This window comes from Syngnathus leptorhynchus, chromosome 9 (genome assembly GCF_054491065.1).
Source record: "Syngnathus leptorhynchus isolate UIUO chromosome 9, UIUO_Slep, whole genome shotgun sequence".
NCBI lineage: Eukaryota > Metazoa > Chordata > Actinopteri > Syngnathiformes > Syngnathidae > Syngnathus > Syngnathus leptorhynchus.
The window spans coordinates 9,889,246-9,915,454 of record NC_141203.1 but is presented as its reverse complement, the minus strand read 5'-3'; the positions used below and the strand labels follow the sequence as shown (position 1 = coordinate 9,915,454).

Here is a 26,209-nt window from a genome sequence, read left to right as displayed (position 1 = left end):
CAAAACCCAGCCTGGAGCAAGAGAAGGCCTCGGTGGGATTACCTCATTTAGGATCTCTTAAAACTCTGTTTACCTTGCAAAGTGCACATCTTAAATGAAGTATTGCCGTGGCAGCAAGCATATCAGGGTCATTGCCATTACCTGCCTTATTTCACAGGGAACTTGGCGTACATTGACGAGGTGATGAGGTTCTCAAATCAATATAACATAAATTTATACATTTGAGTCATAACATTGTGCAAATTAACACTAAAATACAAGTCATGGATCTCCTGATTGTGATGTAGAATAAAAAAAAGTCTCTCACTACGATTTTCTTTGTCACACAAGAGGCCGCATTAATAGTCAACTGGAAAATAGCTGATTGGACGAAATCCATTGTCTAAGAGAAAAACTATTTAATTTTGAGCAGTTATAATAAATCATAATACAGCTGGTAATGAATATCCACTTTTACTTTTTCATTACTCTGGCCAGTCATGTTATTAAGCTCTAAATATAACCTCATTATATATTCCATTTCTATCAGCTTAATTCGAAAACCAAATGGTTCTCTGAACATCAGGTGGGTATTTCACTTTACAATTCATGCACAGTCTGGAGCCCTTTGGTTTTTTTCTTTCTCGCTCTCACTCCATCTCTCTGAGTTATCGCCACCATTCACACGCACGGCCAACAGATAAAGGAGGTGGAATTGGAAATAGTTGAGAGAAACACGGTGAAAAAAATTCTTGATGAAAGGATGAAATTATTTTACTGATTGATGCTGGGCAATGTTTCACCAATTGATTAATTTAGCTAAAGTATCTCTGTGGGGTATGGAAGTGAATCACCCAGATGTGATCCTTTTCAAAAATACGTTTGTGAAAAAGCTTTGCATCTCTGTGTTTCATATGATTACTTATTTATGTATTTCTGGAAATTAGAATCAAAATGCTATTTAATGACCTTGACCTTAGAGGTGGGGCAGGTGAATCTGAGTCAATGATCTAATTCATCTAGACAGAAAAGTCAAAGGTCACAGATGAAGCTGCGATAACAGACAGAGGTAATGAATAACAATAGATGGATTAACTGGATGCCAATCCTGGTTAGTGAGGAGATTTGACCAATGATGCCCAACAAATTTCACATTAGTGATAAATGTCAGTGTGACTAATGTACCTGAAAGTCTTATTTCAATGCGCATACAGCTGTTGTAATATATACAAAAAACATCAGAGGTTTTTGAAATAATAAACTATGAACCTTGTTTATTTTAGTCCTACTTATCTACGTATTCTACAATATGCAAGTGACTGTGTGTTTTGTTGCCACTAAGAGGTTACATAGAGACCCATAAATTTCTTCATCCTTAATTAAAGTCTTCCATACGCAAGCTTTTTGACCCCAACAAGCCCATTTTTCTTAATAGGCATTTTATCAATACTCTTCCTGCCGCCACTCATCCTGGCAAATTCCCAGTTTGCAGCCAAGTCTTGCCTTTGGAGTCTAAACTGATTCTTAAGCTGCTTGAAGTTGTCAACCTTTGGGTCGACTGTCAGAAAGTCGTCCTGTGATTATGTTGTGGCTTTCGATTTGACAGACCTCTTCCTGATAGTTTCCTCCACTTTGCTACACTGGACCTTTGATGGCAGAGGAAACCGTGTTCACAGACTCCTCGGTTTTCTTTCCAGGCCCTCTGAAAGGAGGGCTTACACCTGAAGGCTGTTAGTCCGTGTGCCTTCCTGTAGTGGAACAATCTGTTCCAAGTTGGAACGTCTGAAGCTTGAAATGTTATCACCAACTGTCTTGGATTCGTTTCGTTCATTTAGTTGATTTGCTTCCAAGGATCTGGGAGCTAAAAAGTTTGTTTACAGAATGTTTTTCACTTTTCTTTTGGTCCTCATGCACGAAAGTTCCATTTATCGAAGCCTCAAATGCAAGGTAGACTTAAGCCCCACTACCTCCCAAAAATAGGAAGAAAATTGGCTATTTCAAACAAAAGGTGGCACAATAAATCCACAGTCAAATATCAACTTTGCCGAAGGAAATAATGAAGTGTACTAAAACCATAGTATTGTACAAAAGATTGAACAACTAACATTTCTTGTTTCCAAAATGATACCATCAAGCAATTCGGAAACAATTTTGGCCTCTTGACTCCAATTCATCGTGGAATGAGGTTCTTTTCTCTTTATCAGGGTTTACTATTCATTGAATTAAGTACCACTGTCCATATATTTTAATATATATCATGGACGATGGAGGGGTTTGCATTTTTTATTTTAATCTGAATCATTGTGGCCCAAGTAAAGACCCTTGGGGTTCTCCAACACAAGCCCAATAAGGGGGAGGATACCGCCTTTTTTTTTTTTTTTGACCCACAGGGTCACGGGACGTCTGTATGATGGAGATAGCTGAAAGAAGTGAAGATAACGGAAGGGAATAACAATATGTGATGTGCTTAACATTATATTTGCACATACATTCAAGCACTAAGTACACAAGTGCTGATGAGGTCTCCAGTCTATTGGCTTGTTTGTACGGTCAGCGCTGCATTAAATCCTCAGAACTTTGCCGCTGGCCACATGCATGAGCTGGAGATAACTCTGTTTGCGTCTAAGAGTCCACAGCCCAAATATTATTTTGTATTTTCCCTGTAGATTAAAACTGCCACCTGGCGATAACAAAGGAGCTTAGAGGGTCTATCCTGTTTACACCTTCTGTCCATCTTACACATCATTATAGATAAACCTTTTTCCTCATCTAAAATATCAGTGAAACATTTATTTTAAGATTTATATATTTTTTTGTTGCACCTCTATATTTCAGCCAAAAGTCTTTGTCTTACCTCATGGGTACCAGGCATATTGACACAAATGCTGGACTAATGTTGGTCTAATTGCAACTGTTGTACTCCCAGCCTGTTTTTCAGAAAACCTAATTGTGTGGACAGGCAGAGTGAACTAATTATCTGCATGCTGTTTTCCCAGCCAGTGCTGGTAATTTAACAGCAATTGACCTCCTGCAGTCTGCTTGCAAATGAAAACATGTAGGCCCGTTTGCTAATGAGGAGACCGGAGACCACAGGGTTCTTCAGGGCCCTGGACTCGACACAGGACACAGAACCCCCTCACTTCATTTCCATTTTAGCTCTGAAGCACCTCCAGGGAAGACATCATTGTCCTCAAACAGTGTATGGATGTGGCTTACTAACTTTAATAGAGGAGATAGATGCCTGTTAGGAACACAATTCAATGAGCGTACAGTCAATATTGACGGGTGACAAGTTCAGATTGTAACCTGTCTCACCAATAGGCCTCACCTTACTTGCGACCGAGCGGATTATAAGCAGTACAAATTAAATGTCCAAAAAGTATATGATCTTTAGAATTCAGGTCATTCTATTACTTACTTTGCAACCAGTTACTTCAATGATGATATTCTTTATCAGTTTACTGAAATCGTTAATGATCTTAATAGCAAGCATAAAAGATTTGTTGATATTTCCAAAAGTTTACATCCTTGGAATTTTAGGCATCTCTGTGTATGTTCTTTGTATGTTTACTTTTTGCTGTGGTTTCTTATACAAACATGGCTGCTTTATGAAGACTAAGTAACTTCACCACCATAGTACGTTTCTGTGTGTGTGTGTGTGTGGTGTGATCATTCACCGCAACCAAAATGGTCGGTGGTTGTTATCATGACTGTGTCAGTACCCAGTCATTTGCAATGCCAGTGACTGGCTTTGACAGAAGACAGCTGTCGTCAATATGTCCAGATCCAAAACATGCGCAAACTTGTATGTTTTGTTGAGGCAGCTAGACAAGGACACTAAAGTTAGAGTGGAAAATAATACCAGAAGATTAGCCTTTTTTTCTTCTTGCCAAATACCGATGTGTCTAAGAACAGCTCTCCCACACCCTTTGTAAGAGTCAAAATAACTTCTGGATTGGAATGTATTAATGGCCGTGGCCAATGTACAATTGCAACTCCTCAAGAAAAGCCAAAGGGAGTCTGTCAATTTTTTGTCTAAGGAAAAACTCACCCACAGCCAGAATTTCAAAAAGTACCCAGATGAAAATTTTGTCTCGACGTTGTACCCAAATTTACACAACATTAAATGATAGTGTGTGTATAAAATAACACATCAGCTTTCTGACGAGGATTGAAATCTGCAGCAAGCACATTCTTTGCTGGCAGTACAGTGTAAGCTGTTGATGCTCAGCATGTGCTGATTTTGCAGCAAAAGCCTGAACTGCTGAATCACCTTCCACACTCTGAGCAAGTCCAGCAGTTTCATGTCGACAGGTGGGCAAGAGCCACCATCCATATACCACCTGTTTTGAACTTTCTACATAGATGTACCCTTTATAGATATCACACCAGTTGTGATTTATTTGAGGTACTATATGCATGCAAAAACGGACTCAAACTTGTTTTTCATACAAAACAGATGTGAATTTGATTTACTAGCAGTGCGGACGCACCCAGGATTGCTTCCAATTTTATCATATCAAACTTCATTTTACGTTTGCTTAGTGAAAACCATCAGTTATCTAAAGCACATAACCCTCTTTGAAATGCGGGCCGGATCTGGACCCTGGGCCTAGAGTTTAACACCTGTACATGACAATGAAAGCCATGAATAGTGAGTTCTACATTAATCTGTTTGGCATGTGATTAAACTGATTTAAATAGCTTAACTGTAATAGTTAAATTTCCTCAGATAATTTGGAAATTTATCACACATAAGGAGGGTAATATTACAATGGTAAGGAAAACAAAATTACAAATAAATATGTAAATATTGAGTGTTTTGATTATGTCAAACTTGCCCCAACCAGAAACAAAAGATCAATTTTGTCCGCGCAGGCAGAACACCATGTGAATGTTTTCAGTGTTCATCTGTTCCCAATGAAAGTCATTGTTCATCATCCGCTTCTCACGGTAAACATTTACATCAGAGACTCAAATAAGCTGCCTGTATACAGTAGTGCCATAATCAGAGGATGCATCCCTGTCAACCTGTGGACATGTGACTAATGTGCGGTCAGCCGATGTTGTATTGACCTGCCATTGACTGTTAGCTGTGAATGAATTCATTTGTTCTTCAGTCATAACTTTCTCTAACTAAAGAACGACAGCATTCTAGTATATGTGTGCATCCATGTGTGTTTGCGTTTTTTTGTGTCTCACCCCTTGCCCTTGGTTTGACATGATCACAGACAATCAAACAAAATAAAAATGGCAGTGAAGGAGAGGGATGGGTTTCTGGTCTGGGTGGGCCGTGTGCAAAGTCAGTTTGGATTCCTGGCAGTGCATCTGTGTGCTCTGCAGACTCCGCCATCAGGGCTTCAATAAATCATGCTAAATGCACTACATTTTATGAATAACAACTCATTTGTTAGTCTCGACATATGCAATTGATGCCTTCAGCAAGCTTAATCCAAAATACTAAATCAGACTAGATTCCAGATGAATATCTAAAAATAGTTGCATGCATATTATTGTATTGTGATTTAAAAAGAAAATAAATCATGGCTATTATGGAAAAGATGGATTTTAAATACTGTTCAGATTGCTGTCAAAAACAAACAGTATCATCCTCTACTGTATGATCAGCTGTGCAATTAATTTCCTCCCTTTTCTGACATGACAGGCTGTTAGAATGCAGTGTCTGGCTTGACAAAAGAGGACAACTTGGCGTGAGAGAATGGACAGCGTGAGGTTGGCAGAGAAGAAGAAAGGGAGGGATAGTGTGTCAGAGTGAGAAGTCTAACATGCGACCGAATTCTTTGACCTGGCAGGCCGAGAATGGCACCAGCGTAGTCAGAAGTTTGGGAGGGGGGGGGGGGGGTGTCTGTAGTTAAAAAAAAAAAAAAAAAAGAAGGGGCTTTCCATCTTTATTCAAACAGACAAGTGAATGGAAAGTTTTTGCCCATGTATTTTAGTCATGGTGATATTTTTGTCTTGATTAGATGGTAAAGACCAAAAGATGTGAAAAAAAAATCCTGGAGTATTCCAGCAGACAGTGTGGCACCTTTAATCACATTCAGTTTTGGTCCAAGTAACGCTAACCTACAAGGCGCACCAGTCTCGCACCTTCTGTCCACAGTTTATATTTACCATTTGGCGCCTGTTACACACCACATCATCATGGATTTAACCGAAAACTATGACTAGGAGAGCTGATACTGAAAATGGATGGATGTTTATTCCAGCATATGAATATAGCTAATTAAAAAAAAAAAGTGAAAATGTCTTCATAGTGAAGCTTTCTGCAACAGCATTACCAGCTATACATCCAAACAAGGAGAAATTGCCAATTTCACTATGTGGGGCAAACAGCAGGAGGTAAACTTAGTTTACAGCAGACATCAAAACAGAAAGTTAACATGATGGGAAAAGTTTGGCGGAGGGGTATTCTGGATAATATAACATAAGAATGGGAGAACTTTGCCAAAATTATACATCAAGAGAACTTAAACACATTAGATTCACTTACAGTAATTTTCTTTACTGACTGATTTTTTTTTTTTTTTCTGTGCAGGCTACCAATGTCTGCTGTAGCAAAGGGGTAAATGAAACAAACAAATAAAACGGTCATTTAGAGGTAAGGGATTGCGTGATGCTAAATATGTGTGTCAGTGAAATTGTGCCACTGGCCCTGTGTCACAACGCTTTAGAGTTTAGACAGACTAACAAGAGTGCGTGTGTGTGTTACTTGGATATACACGCAAGCCTTCCACCTTGAGGCCAATTGAACATATTGTTTGCATTCACCTTGAATAATTCTTGAATTAATTTTCTTGTCATTCACTCCAATCATTTTCTGTGTCAGATGTTTGTTACACTTTCAAATAAGTTAACTATGATGGCATCTTTCATTTTTCATTTCACCCCCTTGATTAATAGACATGAGTTCAAATAATGGTTACGCAATAAGTATTAGTAAGCTACACTGTAACTGGTGCACAACAAAAGCAAATACAATTAATTATTGATTCTAGAGAGGCAGCACTCTAAGTACACATGTGTATATTGACAAGCAGTGACTAGCAAATTCCAACGCCTCATTCTGACCTGAACTCTCTGAACTCAACTTCCAAAGCCCGATGCCTACACAGGGAGCTTATCAACCACAGAAGCGCAACAAAGTCATGCAAAAATATCCCCTAATTGGGCACACTTGCTGGAATATTGTGTTTGTTTGTGCCGAGCAATTAGCCATGTTTGAAATTCCAGTTGCACAGTCTAAAGATTGAATGGAAAATGCTCGTATTGCAATACCATACCTTTAAATTATTCTCAATGCGATGGTCACAGTGGTTTTGATGAGAGTTGTTTCCTCTGTGTTTTCACATACGACGTGCACGCAAGAGATAAGCAGCGTAAGAGTCAAGGTGAGGTTGACCTCTGCAATCCCGAACCAAACGTGTGCATCGCTCTATAGATTCCTTCAGTTTAAAGATAACTTAGCTTTACAGCATTTTCCCACGCTGGCTCCAGCAATAAGATTGTTAGCTAATATGTTAATGAAGACTAATGCAGGTTATCTCCCTGTGCACATGATAATTCCAGAAGCAGAGACGGAGAGGAAACTAATGGGAATGTTGATTAAAGATAGTCTCAGGTCTTTTCCATTTGTTTATTTTTCGGCCATGCAACATGCATTTCCCAGCAAGCTATAATACAAAAGGCCAAAAGGCAACACAAAAGATCACAGCTTGTGATGCTCACTCCCGATTTTGACAGCTAATCCCTCTCCATTTAATAACTCCAGGAAGAGCATGAGACAGACATTCCAGACATAAAAGATGTGATGACTGAAAAGGCTTCGAACTGCTCAGTTTCAGTTGAATGTGATGCATACGTGAGCCGCTGTGTCACACACATTTAAAAAAAACAAAAAACGTTTTCCACCAGACCAGACTCTAAATAGGTATGGCACACCCATCGCCTTGACTTTTAACAGACATACCCAACTATTCATAGTTACACAGGCGAGACCAGTGCGAAAGGGTTACAACTGAACAAAAAAATATATATCACCTTTAAAATGTTTATTTTAGTTTTCAGTTCTGTTCCCGATCCAGTTTCTTAAACAATAGTCAGTATTATTTTTTGGGACGTTTGTTTTAACACTTTCTCACTTGTTTAACATCATCTGTCTGCAGAACACATTAATCTTCATGTACTGTGTTTGCATCATACATTTCTCATTCACAAATAAATCAACTCTACTGAGAACCCCGTGTAGGTCCGCAGAGCACAATTACACGAGTAGGTGTTGAAATCATCAAATTAATAGAAGTAGTTGGGTATTCGCTCCAGAGTTTGCCGTCACTTGATGCTTTCTTTGCATGACTGCTCGACTGTATGTTGCTCAGGTAACGGCCATGATTAATGAATAAGGGACTGGCCATTAATAGCTTGGCAACAAGTGTGTGTGTGCTTTTGTACAGAGCGTTTCCTGACTCCACCGTGTTTCTCCGAAACAACACAATAGTCCTTATCAATGTGCCAGACCTAATTTGAGAGCAGATCTAGTTTGTGAGCATTTATGTACATCTGCATTTGATAATGGTAAGGCAATGTGGACAACAATGGTGGAGCCCATTAAAGTAGAGGAAGATTCTCACACACATACACGCAACGACACATGGCAAGTAGAGCCTTACTCTCAATCTGCATAATTAAGATGCTTTTTGCCTGAATATTTTACTTCAAAGTCTCAGCATCGGTGTAGCCAACAGAGCCGACAGAACGGCGATGAGGGAAAGCTATTTGAGCATATCTCGGCATGCAAAGCGATCTTATCGCACTGACTGATGATCCCTTAATGCTCAGATCATTTGCTGGGTATTTGCTATCAAATGTGTCCATATGTAATTATCCAATCATATTGAATTTGACTTTGACAGGTTGAACATGCCTTTGAAGTCAAATTGAATTAGGAGACTGGAAAGGGGAAAGCATTTGTGACTGCATGCTGGTCTTTCTAGTGCGACTCGCCGAGACAAAACCAAACCATGAAAAGACCATATGGGTTGTTTTTTTCCTCCTCTTCAATTAAACATTCTTGTGGTTTACTTTTTTTGTTTAGTCACTTTCCACAAAATAAGCACTCTTACGACTGTTAGGTTTGGGGATATTTCTCAAATTAATGCCTTGCCACCTCTCCGGTAAAAAGAGTATTGAATAAAAAAGTTGTTGATTAAAAATACAATTATAAACAAATACAGCAAACCATCTTTAACAGAAGATTGGCCACCACTCAATATGATTGACATAACGTCAACTGAATGTTGGAAGGCAGTCAATTGTTTATCATGTGACCATGGCCGCCTGGCACTGTTTGCGGCAGGTTTGTCCTGAAGCAAAATAAGCCACATGAAGCATAAATCGATTAATCAGTTCTACAACCAGAGGGGCTTTTGATTCATTTGTGCAAATGACAGAAAATTAAACACACTCTTCCAAGAGATGAAAACATGTACCTCATATGACACTGAAATTCCCAAGCCCTGCGGTAACAGTTCTGACGGGAAGTAGCTCCTTCAATAAGACTTCCGATGCTTTGACACTTCATTATATTGTGAAAGTTCTCATGGGAAATAAGTTCTATTGTCTGTAATACACATGGCAGCTTCCAAATGCATTCCGATTTTTTTCCTTCCTGTTTCTATGAAAAGTTCATCACCATTTTTTGTGAAGAAACGATGCCACAAATATTGCCACATTTAGTATTCTGAGGAGTGGGCATTCATATTTATGTATTTCTATTTGTTTTTAAACGATGCTAAGTTAATCGGGACTTGCGATTTAGATTTCCAGTGAAAGAAAATGAAAAGCGCCACTCGTGAGATGTTTAGTGTAGTGGGATTGTGTTCCACGCCAGCAGCCCGCCAGGCTCTCCTCCCTCAGTATGCTGGGAGTATGAAGGAATGTGCTGCCCGAGAACCACAGGGAGGAAGAAGGTACTGACAGCAAGCAGGAAACCCAGCCAGCCAGTCTTTGTTTGTTGGTGTGTTACTGTGTAACATTGTCAAGCTTTGGCAGCTTCAAAGGCGTCCGAAGCTCTCTACAGCCGCGGCGAGATACATCGGGATTTACATCGTGGCTCTGAATCAATGTTTGCTTCCATTTCATACTGGATTGTTCCATTGGCAGAGGTTCAGGAATGGTCAGTATTTGTGAAGAAAGGGTGTGGGAAATGAAGCTCATCGAAAAGAATGAAATGGCCGGGATGTGTGGTTGCCAGATTGGTGTGTGTCTTCACCCCAAAAAATCATAGTTGGCCAAGAAAATGATGGAATCAAAATATCATTTTATCAAATTTGTTTTTTGTATTCAACTCAAAAGTGATGATAGTGTGGGCTGACAATCGATGATGTCATTGATATTTGACACAATCTTTTTTTGCACCGATACCTGGTGCGTGCTAAACATTTGTTTGACGTTATAGACTTTCAACAAAGCCCAGTGTGCATTGTCTTGGCCTTGCACATGATTTCGCTTAGCACAAGCTCAACAGGCATGGAGCAACCCCGTGACATGACCCCGTGTCAGTCGATTTTAATCCAAAACCCAAACTCCAGTCCAGTTGAATTGGATGATATTTCTTTTGTTGATGTGATTTAATGTTTACTGAGTGAATTGCTGAGATGGTGCACAGCAAAATCAAGGCTGACACACAGATTAAAATTTGCTGTAAATCCACATGGCAAAGGTTTAACGTGGCTCTTAATTATATCACTCAACAGGCCGTAACTTTGAATTATCTTGACAAATTTCAGTATACTACAGCTTCTGAATTCTAAAACATATAAGACAATAGGACATTCCATTTCTTGTATAATCTGCAGAACAACGTTATGATACACCATTAAAAAAACAAATAAGAGGTTTACACTGGAAAACATAGGATTTGAGATTTTCAACCACAATTCCAAACTGAAAACAAACAATACCCCATCTGTCATAATAATGTGAGTCAAAGTTAGTCTTGACATGCTGCTGAAAACAGGGATTGCAGGGAAACTCACAGTTAGCAGAGTCACACCATCAGGAGAGGCAAAGTGGGCCCTCCCCGAAAAAGAAATGAAATGTGAGGAGCCCCTAATAGCACACATGTGCACATACACTATACGGTATATACAAATAAAAGAACATGTTACAAAAAAATGCAATACGTCATTCCACGTTACTCCAGAAATGTCAAGAATTTAGTGATCATACATGTCATAACTTCCGAGTACCTCACAACCACTAGATGACACAGAACATGTCCGTATTGCTACAAACCAAGTTTCTGTTGGCTTCCGCCTTTGTGACTTTGAGTCCTGGATCACGAATCATCAAATCATTTAAATTCAAATGCCGTTTCCAGCAATCTGAGCGAGTAGCTGTGTTGTTAGTTGCTGTCTCCTCTAACTTTGCCCATATGTCAAATGCCTTTGCAGCCGTCAACCCCCCACCACAACAGCTGGTGTCTCAGCACGGACCCTGACGTTACACTGTCAGTGCGAGCTTTTGCTGCGGATCAAGTCTAGTGGTGTCAGGGGCCCCTAATGGCCCTCGCAGAAACATGCACACAGTAGGATTTAATATCCCTCACTGCCCAAAGATTTAGCCTTCACTTGAAAATTGGATGTATCCGCTTCAACCGCCAAAGTTTGCTCCTACTTTCCACATTTGATTTAGGATAACCATAGAAATGTTTAAATATCCCTTTCTGTCACTTGTTATGAAATAAACTCTACAAGTGGAGTCTGTCGGACTCAAAGGTCTTTCTATAAAGTGCCTTTTTTAAACACAAGAATGTTTTACAAGGCCGGAGGAAGAATTAAGACTAAGACAAATTGTACAAAACCGCAACATCAAAAACTTTAAGGGCTTTCCCCTCGTCTTTTGTATGTTTAGTTTATTGCTCGAGGTCCAAAGCAATCAATTCAAGAGCAATGCTTATGTTCCTCATTTTCTACCCAATCAAGCTTAAATTTGAACTGTTGAACTTTAAAATGAAAACTGTCAAATATAGGAGTTGTCAAGTGCCGTTGGCAAGAAGACTGGCACTTTGACATTTAGCTTCAGATATGCATCATTAGGGCAATTTAATATTTTTATTTTTTTGTTAAACTTTCTATTGTCTACCAGATATTTCCGAGGTCCAATAGAGTTGTTGGGGGGAAAAAAAGAGACTGAACGGGACCAAAATTTTCCTTAAAGTAATAGTGATACAGCAACTTAATGACACTTTTGCAGTGACATTGGTCCATTTCTTCAGACTTCTCCAGACTCCATGTTACAGCACCTTCCACAGATATTGAGTAGGATTTAGATTAGGATTTATTCAATTCATTCGTCTCATGTCTCAATAATATTCTCACATATTTTGCTATATTTTGTTTTAGCAACACCAATAAAAACAAGGTGAAGAACAGATTTGTATTTTTTATTATTTACTCAGCAGACTTCTGATCAAGACTGACCGGTACACAGAAGTTGAGCAGTACTGATATTTCCTCTCTCTCCCCCCAACTGCCTTTTATTAGAGACTTTGTAGGACCCAGCGGAAAAGCGCCTGCACGAGCTTGCAGAGCGGAGAGATAGCCGCGCTCATAGTAGAAGCTCTCAGACCAGTCAGTGGCTTCATGGAGTTATGCACCTCTGATGCGCCGCCATGGATTGCAATTCGCGATCACAGCTTTTCGTTTTAACGCTTTTATTGTCTCTCGTGCTTCCAACTTTCTCCATCGTTTACCCTCCAAATGAAGGTAAGCAAAGTCTGCCTCCTTTTGTGTGGGTGTGCTTTCTTGCGTGCGTGTTCCGCTTCTTTGGCTGGTGCTTTGCGCTCGAGTCCGATTTGTCCAAATTCCAACAAAAACATAAGAATGGAAAAGGTGATGTGGTATGTCATGTGGAGTTTTTAGTCGTTGTTAATTTATCCGTATCCTTAATGAACGTTGAACACCGAAACACGAATAGACAAAAACACACTAGACAGAGTTCTTAATTTCGGATTATCGCTCCAATAAGGATTAAGTGCTTGAATGAGGGAGAATGCACGGATGCACCAGACATGTCTCGAAGACAATAAAAGGCTATATGAAGCTTCAAGGTTTCCCGGTCTGTTCTGTTTACCGAGCTACGTAAATCTGGATTCCAGTCGCTCCTATTTTTAGGCTTTCGACAATCTACGAGCCGCACGTGCGTAAATACGCGCAATCGCCGTTCTTTATGTTTTGACGCGTTTGCAAAATACAGTTCATGTCTACTTTGTAGTTTTGTAATGTGCGTTTAAAGTTAATATAACCCGATCGTTGAGACTCAACACACGAAAATAAATAAATAAATAACGGTACATATGACTCGAAATGAGTCATTCCTATTTTTGCCCGATTTTTGTCACTCACAGTGTGTGTGCGCACGCGCGTGTGTGTGTGTGTGTGTGGGGGGGGGGGGGGGTATGGGAAAGGCGACAGAAGGAGAACCGTGGTCCCCACTGGACTGTATAGAGTCACCTGTGTAAACACTTGATTGCACCGCAAACAAGTGAAAGTCGCACATGGTCTTTGTACATTAACTTTAAAAAGTTGCTTTGCATTCATAGTTAATGTCAGATATTGCTTGGCACTGTATTTTGACATCAAAACAAGATGACGAGTGCGCGCATGCGGGATGTGTCACTATCTGCGGGGGTTGAAGTGCATAAATTAACATCGTCTATTGTACCATGGTTAGAAATCACATTAAAAAAATACTGAGCAACTCTAATGATGTCGATTGTCAGTTTAATGACTTTTATTCTGAATATATATTTGACACCAGTCGATTTGACACGCTTTGTGGAAGTTTTGAGGTCATCAATGTAATTTCTGACTCTAGTTTCTAACACTGCAACACGTCTGAAAATAATGCATATTACCAGTTTGATCAGAAGGGTATATGTAGTTTAAAAAAAAGCATATCATGATGCCCCTTTCTTACGTAGAACAGCATTAATCGGAAAAAAAGGTGACTAGGTGTTGTGGGAAAAGTTTGGACTGTGTTTGGACTTTTGGGCAGTGTCAGTTCTCCGTAAGACATTTCACGTTAGAACTTTTATTTTATTGCCTGTATACAACATTAAGACAAGGAGCTATTTAAAAAAAATGTGAAGGCGCAACTACTAAAAACTTTTGAAATATTTATTATATAGGCTAGTATAGGTTTTGTTTAGTTATTAAAATAAAACTTCGGACAAAAGTGTGATCTCCCAAGTTTTAACAAAGTTGGAATGAAGAAATAATTACATCTGAAATTATGGTGAACTCTCAAAAGGACGTTTTATAGATTTTAAAAAATCAATCTGAACTGATGTGTCACTTCAAGAACGCACTCTAAAGAAATATGTTCTTAAATATCATGTATATTCAGTGTGCGTGTGTGTGTGCGCGCGTGCGTGCGCGCACGCACGTATGCGTGCGCGTGTGTGAGCGCGTGTGTTTTCAAATGAACTGAAAAACAATCAATGGACGAATAGAAAAATAGATTGAGTAATCGTTTTTTGTTTGAACTGGAAAAGTGCTTTTTGGTTTTCGCGTGTGTATGTGTGCATATGTGCGTGTGTATATGACTTCCAAGTAGCAAAAAAAAAAGTTTGTGGTGACTTTTAAGAATCGCAACAGTCTTTTTTTCCTCCCACAGTTGATGAAATGACATGAGGATCATTATAAAATACTGATTAAAAACAATGCGAAGTTGCACATGTACGTGCGTCTTAGAATTAATGCGAATATATACTTTGGAGGTCATACATTAATTTATGCCTCATCGTTATGCATTTAACGCCATATTTATAAATTACAATTATGAAATCACATTTTCTCCTAAAAATACACATTTACTTCGAGTTGCTTCTTCTTTATTCGTTTATCCAGTATTTTTAAAATGTAATTCTCAATGCAGCTCATGTTTTTTTCCTGTTAAAATGTGTTGCAAAAAATCCCCCCTCCCCACCCCCCTTCCCCATGGAACATCGAGTTGTATTGTTGAGCGCACGCAGTGTATGGACGTGGTGCGAATTTGGCCCTTGGTGCTGGGCGTCGCGAGGCCTGGAACCCGCTATTTATAGGCGGCTGACGGGGAGAGCCAAGCTTCAGCATTTATAAGCGCTCGTACCCTTTTTTATTTAATTTTATTTATTTTTTTAAGACAGAGACTCTGAAAACAGGTTTAATCAAACACCATCAATACAGTATGCTTTCCCCTAAAACGCGCAAGCTCATGCGTGACAACCAATCACAGAGCTGGGTTGACGCTGACAAGAAACAGTGTGGAGCATTGGCCTTGGATTAGATCGGTAGTTTTGCGGGCTACCACAGTTATAGTGCATGCTGCCTATATTTCTGTTTTTTTTTTTTTTTTTTTTTTGGGGGGGGGGGCGTAGGTGTATGATAAGTATAGGGCGTGTGACTATAAAAGAAAAGAGAAAGAAAGAAGAATGGGGCCAGAGGGGTTGGGCACACAGCAGCAACATCAGACAGAGGGACTCTGCACTTGAATTATTCATAATGGGAGGTGAACACTTCATCCTTTAACACAGACACAAGTCGCCTAGCTCTGCCTGCACTGCAGCCTGCCAACCTTCACATGCACACGTATAGCCATAACAAGATGACTCTGTATAGACTGTTCCATCCGTCTATTCTATTCTATTCTATTCTATCGTTTCTTTTATTTTTTTAGGTGCCACTTAATGAGGGGCAATTCCATGACTGGCACGTCAAAAATGCAAAGATTTAATTGCACAAAAATGCATGTATAACAAATATTTCCCCTCAACTAGTATCAGTAATAAATAAAAACATCTGAAAAATATATTTTGATTACTCGTGGCAGTTTGACCTCTACATGGGGTCATTTTATGATCTCAGTTAATGTATCTGTTCTATATCGACTCACCTGTTTCGACCTCCGGCCAATTTCACATAAAATCTGTTTTGATTTTCTAAAAATACAACCGTTTCGCGTATGGAAGCATTCCCTCACGCGGGACGGGACTAGCTGCTTGTTGCTAGCTTGCTAAATCCGTACTTGAACGAGGGGCCTGCCTCTGTCTGCTCGTGTGCCCGTCTCGGTCTTTGTTTGTGTCTTTTTGGTTGCTTCGAATGTTTTATAGGTGCACCATATCCATATAAATATAAACAAACATGTTTTCAAGTGGATGTATTTTGATGAGGACTTAAGTGTGAATGTGTATATTTTTCTGGAACTGTGCTTCAATTGAGTGTTTATATACGTGTGAGTATCGGTGCCGGATTCTCGGCCGAATGCAGCTGGATGGTGAGCCCCCCCCCCACATGCGATATAAGAGCTGTTTAATTTTCTGCGCTCAAATTCCCCTGCTTGGCTCAATTTGAGTGGTGGGCTCGCCTCATTGAGAAATGTAAATTGGAAGCAATGGCCCTGGATGCTGAGCTGCTATTATCTGACATGAACAGATAGCTTCATTAGACTCTAATAGGAATGTGTCTGCTGCCACTCAAATAGCTGATTGGGCCAAGGAGGCTATAGTTCAGGTGGATCCAAATTCAGTTACGTGCACCTCCAGATAGGAGTTTTCTTCTAGTGTGAAACCAAAAGATGAACTCGTAGAAAGTGGAGAGTTGTCTTTGATAATGCTGCTTGCGTAGAGAAAATCTTGTCTGACAAGCTAGACAGTGGAATGTAACAAAATCGTTCCATCTTTAGCAAAAGTAGATTTCGCAATTTCAGTTTTCTATTGTCTGGGTCTGGCGTCCCTTCCCTATTTCAACAGAATGTTTTGGTTCATACTCATGCAAATGTAGATACTTTGCATTTGTTTGTGCAAAGCTGAGATCTCAATATAATGTAATAGGAAGCTGCACTGTTATGTTCAAATTGGGCGATTTTCGTGGGCCTCAAGTAGCTTGTTAAAGCGTCGTTTTGAGCCCCATGAATACACGTAAAACCCCTCAACAAAACACCCCCACAAAAATCTTCAAATTTGGCAGCAGCATTCAGCACTGCTTGGTAGACATGCTGTGCTGAAAATATATCTTGGAGCAAAATACGTCATATTTTGCAATATTTTTTAAAAGGGTTGCACTTAGGGAATTATAGTTAGAAAATATTCATAAGAAAGGTTCAGTACATATTAAAATCTCATCAGGGACATGAATCGAGGGCATTTTTCTTTTGCTTGCTACATTTGAACTGCTCATATACATTTATTTTCTTGCTGATTTTCTCATGGCCAGTTATTTTATTTTCAAAAAGACAAAATGTTTTTCTGCTTTTGTGGGTGTGATCACAGGCACAGTGTGTGGCTGGTACTATTGCTTTCCATTGCTTATTCCTCCAACTCAGCAGTGCTGAAATGAAAATGACAAAAATGACAGAAAATGACAGCTTGTGTATAGAACTCGTGTCAGGTTTTTCGAGATTTCTCTCGCCAACACATTTTAAAATGCATATCCCTGAATCGGCATTTAGATCAAATTGTCTCCTTTATTCATGTCAGGTTCGTGAAACTTGAGAAAACACTGACAGCGCCGAGCCAATGCAAATTTTTTTCCTTGGCTCACTTGCACATTTTTCCATTTGTGTAAATACAAATTAGAAATAAAATGCTTGCTACATAATGACTGCAAATGAAAATTGGTCTGCCGTCAAGTTTGATCCCCCCCCACTTTGCCAATAGTGCTGACAGGGCTGAGTGTTTTCCAGCCAAGAAACTGCTCGTCACATTTCTCAGTCAACCTGGGATGAATAATCAGAACCAAAGTTCTGGGATTGGAATTCACCCACAATAGGTTTCTCACAAATGTTTTGTCAAGTGGAGCGTCCTTCTGGGGGGCGGGGGAGGGAGAAAAATATTGAATGCCAATTTATTACTTTGGGAATATCTGTTTGGAGTTATAAACCGTTCAACATTTGTTTTGTGGCAATATTTGCAACTTTTATGCTTGTTTTTTTTTAACAGAATCTTGAATTCATTCTTCTCAGCACTTACATATGTTTATTTTTTCACTGTGTGCCTTAAAACTAGGAAACTAAGAATTGTAGAATCGCTACTGTTCCTGGAAAAAAAATTTTGGTAAAAATGACTTTTTTTTTTTTCATCGCTACATGTTTTCTTTTCTGATATCTGTGCCTAGCAACTTCTGCTTGTATGCTTGCGTGACACCGCCTTTACCGTTGCCAAGCGCAGAATATGCGTATTGTGTGGCAGCTGGGTAAACAGTGGCATGATCGGCGCTAGAGTGCTTGAGGTCGGGGATCTCTCCTGTGGGATTAGATAAGGGCTAATTGGGGCTAACAAGGACTAGACACTCATATGTTCTTTGTTTTCTCTCTTCCCCGACAGTGAACCTGTTAGATTCTAAAGCAAGTCAAGGAGAGTTAGGATGGATTTCCTACCCGTCTCATGGGGTGAGTATCCTCCGTCTCCAGTTAACTTGTGATCATGTGAGCCTACTGACATTGACCAGCTACTATTATATCCATATTTCATGTAGATTTTGCTGTCACGTGGAGTAGGATTGTTTTCTCAATGTCTACAGGCTCTCTGTCGCTTTGTAATGTCAGACAAATAAACCAAGTGTAGATTAACCTACTTTTCTTTAGATGTTTTGGTCCGTTTTTTATCTCACAGGTTAAAGGTTAAACATTTCAGGACTCGCCATATGGTCGAGAAGCTTAAGAAAAAATGTTTATATTGGTGTTAACAGTATTTGTGTGTGTGCGTGTGTGTGTTGTGTGTTGTGTGCGTGTGTGTGTTTTAAAAGAAAGATTATGGTATTAAGGGATTTGGGGTTGTTTGGACAAAAGCATCGTTCAATATGCTTAACCTCTTTTTGGCACGATAGACATCCAAAATTGACCTGGTATTATCTTTTTTTAATTTTTAATTTTATTTTAGGAAAACACTGCAATTGAGTTGTTGCAGTTATACTTAATAAACCAATTTGTGATATTTGAGGATCCACGATTACTTCTGGCAATGGATCTACTTTTTTAAATTAAGCTGAATTTAAAATAGTTCTTGTCACAATACAATCTAAATGAATATTTCTGGTATTTGTTTTTATCTAGGAAAATTAAAAAATACAAACAAATGTGTAGTTAAAATAATTCACAAGTTAAAAATAAAATTAATGACATTTGACACATTTCTGACTGTAATAAATTTTACTTCAACTTGACCAATCCTCTATGATTCTAAGAAACAAGAGTGAATCCTGTCTTCATACACTGTAGCTTCCCTGGAATAATAAACAATAATGATCGCATGCATCCACATATTTTTTAAACCACAACAAAAATGTTATTATTGCATTATGCAAATTTCACACTTGAGCGTGCTTTTTAAAATGAACTCGTACCACTACTTTTGGGCTAAAAGAAAATCTGCAGGCTCATCTGTCAGCTTTTCTCCACTACAAAGTCTCAGCAGTGGGTTCTCGCTCAGTTTATTTGTCTAACTGGTTAGACTACTGCGCCTTAGGGCTGGCCCGCACACTCGCATGTATATATGCACATCCGCACGCACGCACGCATGCACGCACGCACGCACGCACGCACACACACACACACACACACACACACACACACACACACACAAGTGCATTTTCTTATTTTTTCTTAATTACGTGTTACTTTTTGGCTGTGACATAAAATAATTCCCATTCGCTCAGAGGATCTGCCAAAAGTTTTCCCTCAATCGCATATGGAACTGGCACCATATAAAAGCTTCCAAATTGCTTATGTATAAAGTTTATATTAAAAAATACTGTGTAAAAGCAGCTGCAATTTCCTGGACAGATTATAAAAAGAATTAAAAGTTTTTATGTAGTGGATTCCATGAGATTGAATGCCGCTAAAGGAAGATACACGTCTGTGGAAAAAAAAAAACATCTCCCCAAAAGTTTGAACGTTATAGTTGAGTAAAAGTACAATTATTTTACTGGAAATTAACTTGGGTAGGACACAAGTCTCTGACGTTACATACCAAAGTATCAAATTCACATTCAATGTTCTTTGCCGACAGTTTAAGTAAACATTTGACTTAAAATGACGGACTCGGTTACAACCCTGGTAAATGAGACGGGTAACATAGGCAAGGGGGAACCAATGTCCTTTCTGAATGTGAGATAGGAAAGACAGCGATTGATCGATATGAGGGACAAAAAAGAGAAGAGAAGAGAAAGGCACGATGTGAGACAAAGCGGGAAGGAAAGAATGCTGATGATGAAGTCCTCAAGGTGAATCATCTGTAATTACTCACGTCATCTAGTGACTTGCTCCGATAAGCAGCCTGCCCTGGGACACTGCTGCGCACAAATGATTTCTCATAATGTGGCACCGAGCCCTGACACACACGCACACGCCTTCACATTGACGGAGAGGCGGTGGCTAATGGTCCGCCGAGACGCAACACGCTCCGGTCGGAGCAAATTAAAGAGTTCGGCCTCCCCAGGATGCTCACAGTGTAGACAGGCTGAAATGATGAGTGTCTCTCTGTGTGTTACTATATGCCAATGTGTGTGATCCAGATATACTCTTATCTGTTTGGGAGGCAGGCTGATGGCTGAGCAGTGTCCTGGGAGCTTAGCCGTCCACAAGACTAAAGAGAGTTACAGATTACATTCTTGAGTGCTCTGAAAGCATTCTTCAGCAACAAACCAACACCCCAGACACGCTCTGGACATGCAAATAGAATTAATGGCTATACACCATGTTAAGTGTATTTGTCGTGAAAATCAGTGGAGACTAAAACTACATTGCGGCAATGGTCAACAACTTTGCATATGTCGTGATCATAAACGTGAGGAAAAGGTGAAGTTGAATGTAATAAAACTCTAAATAGCAAACAATTTTGGTCACTGGACTTTTATTGGTACGCATGGCTTGTCTTGATGTGCGATGGACAGCGAACACTCCTGGATGTATTCTGCTTGAAGTCAACAGTGGGCTGGATTAGACTCGAGCTTCCTCATGACCTGGAACGGGATAAACTGTAGAAATGGATGGATCATAGAACGTATATTACCGTATTTTTCTGACTCTAAGGCTCAATAAAAATACTTGTTAAATTGATGTTTGCCTCATTTACTAGAATGGTTTGTTTCTCTCAATGTGCCGTAATATGCCTTATAAACCGTCTTATATAAATACATTTCCTCAAATAAAACCATTCATTAAGACTGTGGCACGTTATAGTCTAAAACATTTGCCTCACTTGCTGTAACAGCTTCAGCCTAATAAAATCAGTAATCGGAAAGTTGTTCAGTTTAAATGAACTTGATGAAACGCAAAACAATTCAGTCTTCCCTTACTAGATCATGTTTCATCATTTCCGCCCATAGTTTTTACATTACACTTGCTTACTGTAATGCCCTTGTATTCAGACATCTATTAAAGGCCAGGAGAACAGTAAAACAAATTAAGACAATGAGCGCTTTCATGCACCAGCTCATGCCCAGACACATACAGACTCAGTTCAAGCGCCAGCTCATTAGGCCATGCCTCTTAAAGGCACATTCATGTAGATAGAAACTGGCTCAAATGTATTTTAAAAACCCAAAAAATGTTTTATTAAAAATGTCAAAGTGATCAAAGTAATAATTCCTCATGGTCTCTACATATCACAGAATTTTACCAATTGCGGGAAAATTATTATAAACTTTCTCATCAAACTTTTCCTGCATATTTTCTTTCCTCTGCAAGTCATTTGGTATGTTGGCATCCGTATAAAGAAGTCCTGAATCAATTTGACTGCTAAATAAAAAGACATCCTTGTAATTGTGTCTATAGCTCCACATGACTGCCAAAAAGTGCCTTTTCCCATCACATCATAGAAATTGCAGACGGTAATAATTACAAGTTGTACACAATCTTGCCTGAATTGACGCTGGCATGGTTTTATTTATACCAGCTCGTCTGTGTAGTGAACATTAAACACACTCACATCTTTCCTTGTTTATAAAACACCCCAAATGAGGCAGTTTTCTTCTAGAATGACAGAAAAGTCAAGCATAGGAAGTATACAATGCGTGCTGCTTTTGGATAACAGAGGCTGAAGAAATGCCTTTGACTGATATGCAGCAGTTGTCGTGTCTGACCCATCGTGACCCCTACAGAGGCCAGAGTGCAAGATGGCTGCACACTTGTTGTGGACAGTCCTGTCCTACTGTGGAGGAAAAAAAACATTCAGTGATCAAACCATTATGTACTCACATATCGCCATTAGTCTTTTGTATGTTTTATATAATTATGTCTTTTATTTAGATGGTGAATTTTAAAATGGAGAGCATCACAAGGTTAACAGTCACCCCAAAGTTTCATCACTGATTATTTTTTTATATAATTTAGGATGCTTACCTTCCATCGTGTTTCTTGGTCTGAAAGCATTGTTGCCCTACCCTCTATACTGGCCGGTTAACTCTCATTGACCTTTCTTTGAAGCGGGTGAACTGCTGGGACGTGCCTGTTGCTATAGCCGTAATTTCTTTAACGGCTCATGTTACTGCACTCTCGTTTTACTGTCCCTTAAGTTGCTTCACCTACAGCAAAGATCAGAGAAACCTGGGACAAGATCACACCAAACAGTGGCCCAGCTGTGACCATGGGGGGCAGGGGGCAGAGGTCACAAGGACCAGTGTAGGGTCCTAGTGTTGTTATATGTCAATTAGCAGCCAATGGGAGGGGGATTTCACCCACTTGGTGATAAACAAAAGACTTGTCCGCTTGTTGCTTTTAATTATTGAGACATGTTGGGGAAGCAAGCGTCTCTGTCGCCACAGTTGGAGATTATTGTCCTTCGAAACGTTCAATTGTTGATCGGCAGTTAATATCGCTAGTCCATGTATCCACTATGGCTTATCCTGTTTGAGGTCACCGGTGAGCTGAAGCCTTTTTCAGCTGACTTTGAGTGTCTGACATCTCAACTCAATTTCTGCGAGTGTCAGCAGACTATTTTAAATCAGGAGTAAATAAAATACTCTATACAAGCTTTTATTGTACGCGGAAAATAGCCAACAGCGTAATGTTCACTTTATTTAGCCGGAGCACTCAAGTATGTCTACGTTTGCCTGTTTTTGTTCGACCTATCAAGATCTTAGACTCCGCTGATGAATGAGGTGACGCTGTGAAACTACGACAGTGGAGGATAATCACCAATGGAATTTCAAGGACCTTTTTTGTAGCTTATAGTGGTCACTCCTTCCATCACTCTGTTCTTTGGTGCTAGCTCTACTTGAGTGAGCATCCCCTCATCAGTTCTCTAGACTTTCACTTGAAGTTTTTGAAAAGCAAGTGGCTATCCTTAAGCCTGAGAGATCCTTGAAAACTCAAAAGATATAATTTGCACACACACAATGGCAACAAAATTGGTAATAGAGAAGAGAAACAATCAAAACTGGTCATGTGTTCACGCTTTAAAGAACCCGCTGTGGGTGTACAGTGCCACATGAACTAAGAAAGGTTTCAATTTCAAGTAACACTTGTCCAAAAAGTGCCAATTATTCTTTTTCCACTTAGTGTCTCTATGTTCGTGAGTCCAAAGAGCTGCCCGTCCAGACGCCCATCCGTTCTTTAGTTTGCCAGAAGAGAACAAAGCATCTCTTTCGACCCAATCATTCTAATGTCTGTCAATGTAACCACAATGAACGCAGTGTTTCAGGTGTTTGCCCATTCGTCATCTCTCGAGTTCACTGTTGATTTTCCTGAAGTGCCAAGCCAAAGCGCATGATCAATGAGTCTACCCATTGTGTTGAATTCAAAAGGAATGACCCCGCTTTCTTGTCTCCTTTCCTCTCTCATCGCTTTCTTCCAGTGGAGGGAAAATGTAAGATAGCCATGAACGTTCCTGGTATACACTGAAATCTCTCCATACTTTGTAGCTTCTTTATTTTCGTAGTAGTTACCGCACGTTTCTAGTAGCATTTCTATGACGTAGCTAGCCAAAGACTGCAGTCCTCACTTGTAGATCAACTGTTAGTAAACTGGGTGGAAAAAAACACTACGAGATGTTTTTTTTTTTTTTTTAAAGAACATTCCTCAATTTATACTGATATTCATCTTTCTATCTCTATATCATGTGATCAAATTTTTCAAGATCCAATGCTGTATAAGAGATCTGGTAGTGGTATTTTCCCACCCTTTAATGTTTAGATTTCAGCATGGATCTGTCTGAATCTAAAAAACTTAAGTGTAAAACTTGCAGAATGGCAATAACGTTCTTTTTTCTCTCTATTATCCTTCCCTATTTTCCTTATTTCTGCTTCTCTGATGCTTTCCTTCTTCCTTCTTCTGTTCTCCCAAAATACTTTCCTTGCACCTTCTCATTCTTTGACTCTTTCCTGATCTTTTATTTCTATGGCTTCTATCTTTACTTTCGCTCCTTTACTTTCTCTGCCAAATTTTCTCTTGGATTTACCTCTGCGACCTTTCCTATCTTGTACCTCTACTCGTCTTTTCCTACTTCTGCCCTTTGTCCCTTTCCATCCATTTTTTTTCAGTGGGAGGAGATCAGTGGGGTGGATGAGCATTATACGCCCATCAGGACTTTCCAGGTGTGCAATGTAATGGAGTACAGCCAGAACAACTGGCTTCGCACCAACTGGATCCCTCGTCAGTCAGCCCAGAAAATCTACGTGGAACTCAAGTTCACACTGAGGGACTGCAACTCAATCCCATTAGTCTTGGGCACATGCAAAGAGACCTTCAACCTTCTCTACTTGGAGACCGATGATGACCAAGGCAGCCACTTCCGAGAACACCAGTTTTCCAAGATCGACACCATAGCTGCGGATGAAAGTTTTACGCAAATGGACCTGGGTGACCGCATTCTCAAACTCAACACCGAAGTGCGTGAAGTTGGACCCTTGACAAAGAAGGGCTTCTACCTGGCATTCCAGGACGTGGGTGCCTGTGTAGCTTTAGTATCTGTGAGAGTTTACTTTAAAAAGTGCCCAAATATAGTGAAGAATCTGGCCTCCTTTCCTGACACGGTACCAGTGGACTCCCAGTCACTGGTTGAGGTGAAAGGTTTGTGTGTCAATAACTCCAAAGAGGAGGAAGCTCCACGAATGTACTGCAGCACAGAGGGCGAGTGGCTCGTGCCAATCGGGAAGTGTCTGTGCAACCCAGGCCACGAAGAAAGAAGCAACACCTGTAAAAGTAAGACACTTATTCTATTCTTGCATGCATTTGTTGGTCATTTTATTGCATCTGTCACCTTCCCATGTAGCATTGAGTTTCTTTTATAGATTCTTAAACCCACTTCTCTGATCACACAGTGCCGTATGTCTTTGAATTGGATGTCTTAAAATGCATTTACCAAATATGCCGACCTGTTTGATGTGAACACTTTCACACCCCATATCTGTCAACCCAGAAGCTTTATTACATAAAATGTCCAATCTTATGTTTTAACTTGATGCATGTGTGTCTCGTGTGTGTAGTGTGTTCAAAAGAACCCGAGGAAAACCATAGTGGGGGTGGATGAATCAGCAGTCACACATTTATTTTTCCATTTATGCATGATGTGTTATCCAGGTCTTGGCTGTAGTATTCCACGCACGGTAGTTTGATAGTAAGCCGCTCTGTGTCACATCATTAACTTTGGGGAGATCTGAACCAGAAAACCAAGAATGGAAGCGATAAGACAGAACAAAGTAGAGGGTTGGAGAGTGAATGGTCAAATAAAAAATAACTGCGGTGGTGGTTGTGGGTGTTGGAGGAGACGTGAGTGAGTCGGTATTAAATCAAGTCTAGAGACGCTCAATTTCAACCTGAAAGTGTCTTGACACCCTGAAGGTGGTTCCCTGCTATACTTCGGCCCAATTTTGGCCGAAAGTCTGCTTATGTCATTATCATGCAGGATATGCAGATGAATGACGTGAGTTGTCAGCTGGTTTCAGGAGGATGGGACGTTTTTCTTGTACTTGACCTAAAATGTGTTTTTTTAGCAACAGATTTAAACATATACTATGTCCTTCACAGTTTTTTTCTTCATGGTTCTTGAATGTCATTTTCTGTTTCATCTTTCAATATCTGCTGGGCAAACAGGGAAAAGAGGTCACCTTCATTCACACGATGTTTGAACAGAACTCAAACATCATCATTTGACCATTCATCCCTCCTGCCTCTTTTCTCACTATGTATAAAGGCCATCACATGACCACTGCTGCTTTTTCTAAAATTGTTTTGG

General features: G+C 39.8%; 1 protein-coding gene across 3 annotated transcripts in view; it reads left to right on the top strand.

The window, feature by feature from the left end:
- Positions 1–26,209, top strand: part of epha3 (eph receptor A3) — a 111,517-nt gene that overhangs the window by 37,132 nt on the left and 48,176 nt on the right. For 2 of the 3 annotated variants that reach the window (XM_085919959.1, XM_085919960.1), the window contains exons 1-3: positions 12,620–12,764; positions 18,362–18,426; positions 24,516–25,176. In XM_085919959.1, the coding sequence (XP_085776085.1) occupies positions 12,671–12,764; positions 18,362–18,426; positions 24,516–25,176 (820 nt within the window). In that variant the 5' untranslated portion in view covers positions 12,620–12,670. Of the gene's footprint in view, positions 1–12,619; positions 12,765–18,361; positions 18,427–24,515; positions 25,177–26,209 lie in introns of those variants that run through there. The other variant, XM_085919961.1, reaches the window with a different exon arrangement.